Genomic DNA, 8,913 nt, shown 5'->3' with positions numbered 1-8,913 from the left:
CATCTTGATAAAATGTATTGCTCAGCGCTACATTTTTCACTTTGACATTTCATCATTTTCCATCGGACACAAAATTCTAGTTCTAAACAGATGCCAGCAATGATGTGACAAACAACATTAACATTTGAAATGAGTAGAACAACTGTTCCCTTTCGGGTACGATTGAAGACTAAATAAAATGGGGTATTTTTAATTCTACACTTTAGCATCTGGACAGTAATGCCATTGCCCATCACTGAAATAGCCTCTCCTGTTATGGAATAAGTAGTCAGTAGCAGCAACTACATCTACCTACCCACCTACTTCTGCAAGCCAGCATTATCTCCCCCACAGGGGACCTAAGGGAGATTTCTACTCGCTTTGGGCTGCTGAATGATACAAAGGGAACACAGCAAGGTCCAAGAATCTGGCTCTGAAACCTCCAGCAGTACAGTGCTCCTTAACTCTATGCTTGGACATTGGTTCTGGGATGGCTCAATACAAGAGAGCTCTATGTACCGGAATACCAATATCCCAATTTTATGGGACATTGGTAGATATTCTGCTCCCTGCTTCCGCAGCACATAGGAAATGTGAACAGCCTGCAAGGAGAAGGGGGAGAATTTCTCCAGTGTAGCTACAGTGTTGGGTTGCCAAAGGCACCCCCGCAAGCCTTGGCATATTAATAAAAAGTGAAAATGCCAATGAAACTCCAATTTCAGTTTTTCCTCAGAAGTTACGCTGTAGCCAAAACTCCTAAGTCAGTCTTTTGTGCTACAGTCTGGATATACACTTTTTGAAACCAAAGAGGTGAAAAACTTAGGTGCGTAAATAACTTTGAGGATCTGGGCATTAGCGTTTGTACACATGATCAGCTGGTATATTACAATCATTCCTTAGCATACTGCACATATAAACAAAAAACAAAAAAATATGTCAAATTGCCCTTTTACTTATCCTACATGCTTAAGTTCTGCAGAGGTGATTTTACAAGCTTTTTTTAACAAACAAACAAACAAACAAACAAACAGCTACAGTCCCTCAAAAGGGGATGAAAATGTCACAGGGCACAAAGACAATAGAAGCACGCATGGCTTAAGTTTCTAACTGAACTTTTTAATAAGGTAGAACACAGTTAATGTTTTTCACTGAAATGCAATCACCCAAGTGAATAAATTATTGTATACTCCACTGAGTTCAGAACAAAAATCCCACATATAGAGAACGCATAAGTTTTAACCACTTATTTCTTTAGCTATTAGTTTCTATTCTGAATGATGCACATATTTTCAGCTTCTCTTGAATTTTTCATTTGCAGGTAAGTTACTACACATCAGGATCTGGCACAAAAAAAAAAAAAGAAAAAAAATGTATTGTTTCGATAGTTCTATTTCTTGAACTGCCTCTGCTGCAGCACATTTAAAGAGTTATTTTAATGACTAATTAATTAGATGGCTTAGTCAGAACCCACTATTGGCTGTGCAGTTCTTTGGTAAAGGAGTAGCAAGAGATTCTTTGCTTTCTGTCAGTGCCCTGGGATGATGCATAAGCACGCTAAACTTAACCCCTTGGTTAGTTGCTGCCCTAACAAAACCGCTGTTTGCGGTCATTGTGATGGCTTTTAAAGTGTCTCCGGTCCCAAAGATGGCTAGGGAGCGGCTATTGATTTTTGAACTAGCCACTAGTCTTAAGGCACGGTCAGAGGGCTGGTCTGGCACCACATTAATCCTCTTCATGAGTAACATGGCTCGCTCTTTCTCCCCAGGTCCTCCTAAGGTTTCTAAGATGGACTGAAAATCTTTGACTGCAGATTCACAAGCAAACAGCTCCTTACCCTTCATGAACTCCTCCAACTGAGGCAGGACTCTCTCCGTCCTTTCCTGTGCTGCCTGCTCCGTTAACACTTTCTCCTTAAAGATAAAGTAGCAGCCACCATAGCTAAGGGCAGAGACGTATGTAATTAAAGTAGTGATGTCCAAGTTAACCCTATTGCACACATCTACTTTGATCTCAGTAGGAAAAGCAATGCTGGCTACTAAATTCCCCCGGTCTACTCTGGTCACCTGCAGAAGCTCAAGGCTTTCTTCATCAGATTCGCCGGCACTTGGGTGTCTGTCTTCATTCGAGCATTCTACCAAAGAGTTAACAGCAACTACGTCTCCCCGCACAGATATGCCCATCTCTTTCAGCCTCTCTGCCATAGGACTGGACACGCTGTTATAAAAAGCAAAGATAATGTGGGGATTGCTGTATTGCACTGGTTGCTGATGGCTTGCTTGCAGGAAGTCCCCCGCCTGCTCAATGATGCTTTTGTCGCCATACTGGCCCCTGCCCAGCCAAATATTATGAAGAGCTTCAGCCTTTCGACCAATTGCTTTCACCCAAGTGTGGCCACCATTTGCCACAACATCGACCACCAACGTTTGCTTTTCTCCAAAGCTGTCTTCATAGGCAAAGACATGAAGGACACTGACGACCTCTTCCAGGTTCTCTGCCGACTCAATTATGGCTCGGAGATGTGTGAGATTGGTGCTCTGCAGATGGGACTCCTTAATGGCCACCTTCCCAGCCTCTACCCTGTGTAAAAATTTCAACTCAGCCTTCAATTTGCTGCAGAGCTTCGCTCCACCTTCTATACCTCCTTTTTGTGATCTGGAAAGCGCTTCTGCTCTCTTTATTAATTCCTTAGCAACAGCAATTCTCTCACAAAGCAATGACTGCACAGACATGTTGATAACATTATTCCTAGGAGATAAAAGCAAAAGATAATCATGACTACAAGTTCAGTGATTAAGACAATATAGAAAGAGGCTTTGCCAATACCATACATCAGACCTTGGCCAAGATCTACAAAAAAGTGACTACTGATTTGGGAGCTGGGGCTCAGGCACTTTGATAGCACCTGATTTTCTGCACTTTCAGAAAAATCAAGACCTTTAAAAAGGTGTCTCCCTTGATTTGGGGTTCTTGTATAAATTTGATTGTGTGAATAAGCTTAGAACTGAGGGCTAAGTTTCTCAGAAGTGGTTAGGGAATTTAGACACCCAAAACACAAGATCAATAAACTTGCCAAAATTAAAATTACAAAATTCACTGGACTCTAAGACCTCACCCTCTCCCCAGATTTGCACACTATAGTTCTAGTGATTATTTTTAATTGTTTATACTGCACCATGGGAGCTCATTGTGCTTTACCATTTTTAAAGACAGTCTCCTGTCTCTAGTTACATTGTAGAACTGCAGCTAATTGAGTAAATCTAGAAGACTATTGCATGGCTGATCAGAGAGAATTTCAGGAAGGTGTGTAGTAGACTGGATTGACTATAGGCCTAGTATACAGGAACTCCTATATGCTAAGTAGGGTCTACTATGGATTAATTGTGTAGGATTGGGTATATCATTCCCCACCCATCCACTCCGCCCTATCAATATAATGGGTATAATATTATTTACCTACTGTGGAGGGAATCAGTTAATATGGGAATACTTCTGAAAAAAAAACCAGTATAAAATATTACTACAAGTACTTTTCATATTTAACACAGGATGCAAAACATACACCCCCTATCATTTTCTGACTATCTGACGAGAACCAGTGTTGATGACAGAGACAAGAAACTCCAGCACAACTGGAAGTAGACATGAGAAGAAAGCCCACCCTCTATATATGGATCTGCTAGTGCAGGTTCTGAACCCAGATTTGTGGAATCTTTGAGTCCATATACAGTTTAAACCATACTTACCAACTACCTATCACCACCAAAATCTTCCCTTTCTTTTCACCACAAAATTCCTTATTCAGTCCATCATCATCATCATCTCTTCAGGCTCTTTGCCACAAAATAAAACAGCAAAACAATCCACCTCTCTCACCATTAAGACAGCATTCAGACACTCCTGAAGTACTTTTGTTGGCTCCCTATTGCCTATAAAATCAAATTTAATCTCCTCACACTACACTCAATGTTCTTTTTTCATTTCTGCATATATATATGTCTTCTTTCATGTTGCCCCTTCTGCGTGATGGTCTCCTCCAGCCATACCTGCAAAACCAGTTCTTCAGTGCTGCTTATCATATAGAGAAACCCAGAAAATCTAGACCTCTCAACAGCACTTCGGAGAGTTTGTTAAAATAATCCTACTTTCTTATTGATTCCCAGCCTCCCAAACCATCATTTGTATTTGTTTGTAAAACTTTAACTAGTCAGTACACTCAGTTTTGCAATAAGTGTGTTGGCGATACCGCTTGAAAAACATCACATAATTCATAACAAACAGGAAAAATTAAATGCACTCAATCACATTGTCAGCAGTAAGATCTGACCAACATGCAACATGACAGAAAAGAAAAATAACCTGTTCTGTACTCAAGTTTCATGGACTGGCTTTAAGTGGAGATAAGGGAGCCATGTCAATTTTTTCCTACATAAACTGTCCTCCAACTGAACACCACATTATTTTCAATCACACCCTAAAACTTGACATTGTTACTATTGCTATCTTATTGTGATCTGACCTTAAAACTAGCATTGTTTGATGCAGCACCATTGTATGAGAAGAAACTGTTACTTATTTTCATTGTTATAGGCTTGGGTGGTAAATGAATTTGCAACAGCAGCTGGATACAGATTAAAGGTCTCCTATTTGGTGGGAGGTGCTTATTCCTGCAGTTAAGAATAATTTACTGTAGTGGAATCAGCTTCTGTGAACAGCTCTCCAAATATTAAAGCTGTAATTCTACCAAAACTTTTCAACTTTTTTAATGTTATAATTACATTATATATTTACACCATTTATTAACAGAAGGCTGTAGAAAGAGTCAGCTATGAAACAAAATAAAAAACCCTATTATAATATTTCACACAGCCAGAACAAAGAAAGTTAAATATTTTTGCAAAATTAGTTCAAAAGAACAGACAGTCATTTTTCAGCACAACTATTATTAATAAATAGGTGGCTGATGTGACATTGATAAAAGCAGCATTAATCATCAGAGAGAGAAAATAAGCCTTAAGTTCATCCAACACAACTCGCATTCTAATGACAGTATCAGAAGACTTCCAAATCTACAGTATGTCTTCATAGATTCAGCTACACAATGCAGTTAATAAGGTTTTTGGAATAAAAGCCTGGTCTCACTTGGTGTAGTCTTCAAGGAGACACACCATGCTCTCAGTACACACACCAGCTAATTGCAGTGATTAGAACACTGTTCCAGCCTCATGGGGATATTTATTCAGGGTCATTTTGACCTTTTGTTCCACTCCTTGCTACAACTGAACAGTGAGATGGCAATTCTAAAGCCTATGCGGATGTTCTGCCCTGTCTGCCTCCCCTTCCTCCTGCTGATCTCCTCCTGCCTCCCAGGCACTTCCTCTTCTCCCACCTCCCCCAGAGCCCCTCTCTGTGCTGCTCCAGGAATGCTAGGGGGCTTCACGGGAAGGAGAGCACCAGTGAAACCAGGGGCAAGCCAGGGATTTCACTTTCCTAATGGGCACAGTCACACCCCTTGAGGGTGCTCAGCAGGCCCCTATGAGGAGGGCCCTGAGCACATGCAGAAGCAGTGGGGGAAGGCAGGTGGGGCTATTACACCTGCCATGGTGTGTCACCTGCCTGGGAGCAGCGTCACCAGATTGTCCTGATTTTTCACACATGCTTTTTTTTTCCCCCCTGAGAGGTGGGAGGGGGGAAGGAAGTTTAGTTACACATATATATATATACACACATATAAGACAAAGCCCCTAATATGGGGCATCTGGACACCCTCTATGGGAGCCCAACCCCAGGTGCAAACTGGAGGCTCCACACTGCTGAGAGCGGGGAGCCCAGCCCGGGTCCCTCCTGCAGCCCGGCACCCCCCAAACCCCAGCGCTCTTTGGCAGGATTATTGCTCCCCCCACGCCCAGGCCCCTCCAGCCCAGGCTCAACTCCAGCCCCTGTCCCGTCCCACCGCTACCCCGGGAGCCCCTGCCACTTGCCCTTCTCCCGCCTGACCGCATCGGCCCCTCCCCACCGCCCCGGCCGCTACTGACCCTGCAAGCCCAGGGGACGGTCGGGCACAACCTGGGGGGGAGGGAAGCGCCTCGCCGCTGTCTGACCGCCGGCTGCTCGCGGCGGGGAGGGCCCTGCCTGGCGGAGTCCCGTGAACACACCCAGCCCCAGGGCGGAAGCGAACCCGCCAGCTTAAGGCCGGGCCCGATTATTTAAATACCCGGCTGCTCCCGGATCAAATTCGAAAGCAGCCGCCCCGCTTCCTCTCCGCCTCAGTGCAGCCCTCCCCTCTGCTCGGCCGCGTCCTCCGCCCTCCCAGGCCATCCTACTGCTCCGAGCCGCGGGCGGAACTAGCACCAGCCCCCTAGGACTCCACTGCCGAGCGGCGAGTCACCCACCGGGCTCAGCTCATTCGTGCATCCCGCAGAGTTCAAGCGGGTCTGCCTTATTTTACCCGGCCCACAAACCCGCCACTAAGGCAGGGCTCGTAGGCTGCAGAGTCTCTTTAGAGCGGTGGTTCCCAACCTGTGGGCTGGGGGCTAAAAGTGGCCCATGGGGGCTTTCAAAGTGGCCAGTGACTCCCTCGTGCTGGCTGCAGAAGGGAGCTGCTGTCTAAGGATCCAGGTGGAAGGCGTTTCCATGGGGCTAAAAGACCAGTGCAGGCTCCTTCCTGCACCTAAGGGGATAGGAGATCAACACTGTCCCCCCCCCCCCCCCAGCAGGAACCACGCAAAGCGCTCCACCTAGGTCCGTAGGTGCTGGGGTCCCTGCTGGACTCAGAGGGAGGGAAGCACTGATCTTGTTCGCCCTGGCTGCAGAAGGGAGCCACTGTCTAGGGACCCAGATGGAGTGCACAGGGCTACATGACGCATGAGGTTTCCCTGCTGCAGCCAGGGAGATGGGCCATCAGCAAGGATGCAGCCTCTTTGCTGAACTCCTTCTGTCTGCCTGCAATGGGGATTGGGGGGGGGGGGGGGTCCTTCAGGGCTGTAAAAATTACATCTGTGGCCCTCGAGCCAAAAAGGTTGGGAACCACTACTCTAAAGGGACACTTAGCAGTACGTGGCAGCTGAGCCAGCTCAAGGGCCACACAGCAAACTCCAGCTGTCTACTGTGCTCTTAAACGTGCCCTGGTTGTGTTAAAAAACAAAAACCAGTACGGAGGTGCATTTGGATCCAGGGGGCTGCTGTCTCTTTCGATGGACCAAGTGACCCCTACAGAGAAGTGAGTCTTGCTTCCTGGTGTATTTCAAGCCAGCTGCTACCCCCCGCAGTGTCTCTCTTTGAGGGTGAACCTAAACCCCTTCACCAGGATTAATTTACATCGGTGGGTTAGTCTCTTCCCCCACCTGGGAAGGAGGATGTTCCTTGGAGTCCATGATCACAGTAATATCACATAGCTGCTGTCCTTCCTCGGTGTTCTCACAGCAGCCCGCTGCCTGGGCCGAACTTGTGCAATACTTACACCCAAGAGTAGGGAGCAGCCCATCCCCTTGGGGCACATTCCATATGCCTTCCCCCTGCCTGGGGCAACAGCAGCATCTTCTTCCCAGCCCTACGCCCCAACACTAGAGACTAAAGCCATTGTCAAGCAGCAGCAGCAGCAGCACACAGAGGCTGGCCCTTCCTCTCCTGCAAGCTAAGCAACAGGCCCTGACTGCATCATGATGCTCTACTACCTTCTCAGCCCTCTGCAGCGCCACCTAGAGAGTACTCTGCTGGCCAGCAAGAGTCGGGAGGTAAGGATCCCGGCCAGGGATTTACTTTAAGGATAAACTGAAAACTCTTCATTCTTATATCATGATTTATTTACTTGAGGGGTAGTGTATGTGTGGGTGTGTGTATTACAGGAAATTAATTATTCCCCTGCTACCATTCATACCCATACCTTATCTGTTCCATAGCTCTAAAAACTAACCTCCCAAGTAGGAATGGATATATTTTTTTATTTTCCTCTGTATAGTGGGAGTTGCTTTAGCATTTGCTCAAATAGGACCCACTATGTACTTCAGGCTGCAACAGACATCTCCCCCCTGGCTTCCGGAAAAAAGTCATAAATCACTGCCACCACACATCCTGCAGCCTTTTCAATTTAGTTTTGCTGCTTGTACTCTCTTGCGCAGCTGGGCACTTTCCTCTCTTAAAATGGCATTAAAAAAGGGTGGAAACAACAAATCAGAATAAATGACGCCCTTAAAAAAGTTTCAATTGAAAACTTCAGTTTGCTTTAAATTGCTACCCTTTAAAATAAAAAGCAGTAATGTATTATCTTTGGTAAATGCGACAGCACAGAAATTACCCTTTCTGACAAAAAATGACCTTATGATTTGTAGGGCCCAAACAAGAGACCAAGAGGTAACATCTAGACCTTCATGGAATAACTAGGGGAAATATACAAGCAAACATGCATCAGATTCTTTGTGAAATTTTTTAGAAAGTGGAAAGAAGGAGGGAGGCTGTCTAAGCTGTGCTGATTCTAAACATCAGCCATGAGCCGACCTCCAGAGGAGTTGCTGCATCTTTCAGACTGGTTTTAAATAATTTTTTCCAACTCACAACAACTCTTAATTGACAGATGCCATCATGGCCTCCAGCCTCAGTTTAAATTTGCACATCAAAATTCTTCAGTCAGCATAAACAATATTGTAATGCTGGAAGGCCAAATGTTAATTCTTACCCAGGCTGCAGGCATTAGCTATGAACTAACAATCTCGTAGCTGGAGATCAGACCAGGTGACCTGTATATTAGCTCTACTCAAAAGAGGTATTAGTCTTATAAGAACATATTTAGTTTTTAGACCCTATGAAATGCTTGTAAGTTGCTGGATGCATGAATCTCATTTGCAATGTCTATATTCTATGCCATAAGAAAATATGTAAGCTTTGCTTTATAACTTTGAAAATGTTTGCTTGGGACTTGTAAAATCAGGCATAGGTCCCCTC

At 45.0% G+C, this 8,913-nt stretch overlaps 1 protein-coding gene across 5 annotated transcripts; it reads right to left on the bottom strand.

Moving 5' to 3' along the window:
- Positions 1-989: 989 nt before the first annotated feature.
- On the bottom strand, positions 990-6,208 carry CUNH7orf25 (chromosome unknown C7orf25 homolog). 5 transcript variants are annotated; one of them, XM_067550383.1, is made up of 3 exons: positions 3,723-5,320; positions 3,433-3,465; positions 990-2,724 (listed from the first exon to the last, which is right to left on the bottom strand). In XM_067550383.1, the coding sequence occupies exon 3, from the start codon at positions 2,706-2,708 to the stop codon at positions 1,440-1,442; it is 1,269 nt and encodes a 422-aa protein (XP_067406484.1). In that variant the 5' UTR covers positions 2,709-2,724; positions 3,433-3,465; positions 3,723-5,320; the 3' UTR covers positions 990-1,439. The 5 variants fall into 5 exon arrangements, with proteins under 5 accessions (XP_067406484.1, XP_067406485.1, XP_067406483.1 ...); XM_067550384.1 differs by lacking the exons at positions 3,433-3,465; positions 3,723-5,320 and adding an exon at positions 6,191-6,208; XM_067550382.1 differs by lacking the exons at positions 3,433-3,465; positions 3,723-5,320 and adding an exon at positions 6,012-6,137.
- Between the last annotated feature and the right edge of the window lie 2,705 nt (positions 6,209-8,913).

Source organism: Emydura macquarii, unplaced genomic scaffold, assembly GCF_026122565.2.
Source record: "Emydura macquarii macquarii isolate MOO-44397 ecotype Brisbane River unplaced genomic scaffold, CSIRO-AGI_Emac_v2 contig_1263, whole genome shotgun sequence".
In the NCBI taxonomy this organism is placed as follows: Eukaryota; Metazoa; Chordata; order Testudines; family Chelidae; genus Emydura; species Emydura macquarii.
Note: the sequence above shows the minus strand (reverse complement) of the source record. Positions and strands in the feature narration are given on the sequence as shown.

Coding starts and splice junctions, on each gene's coding strand:
- CUNH7orf25 (XM_067550384.1), bottom strand. CDS start 2,708: ATGTCTGTGCAGTCATTGCTTTGTGAGAGAATTGCTGTTGCTAAGGAA.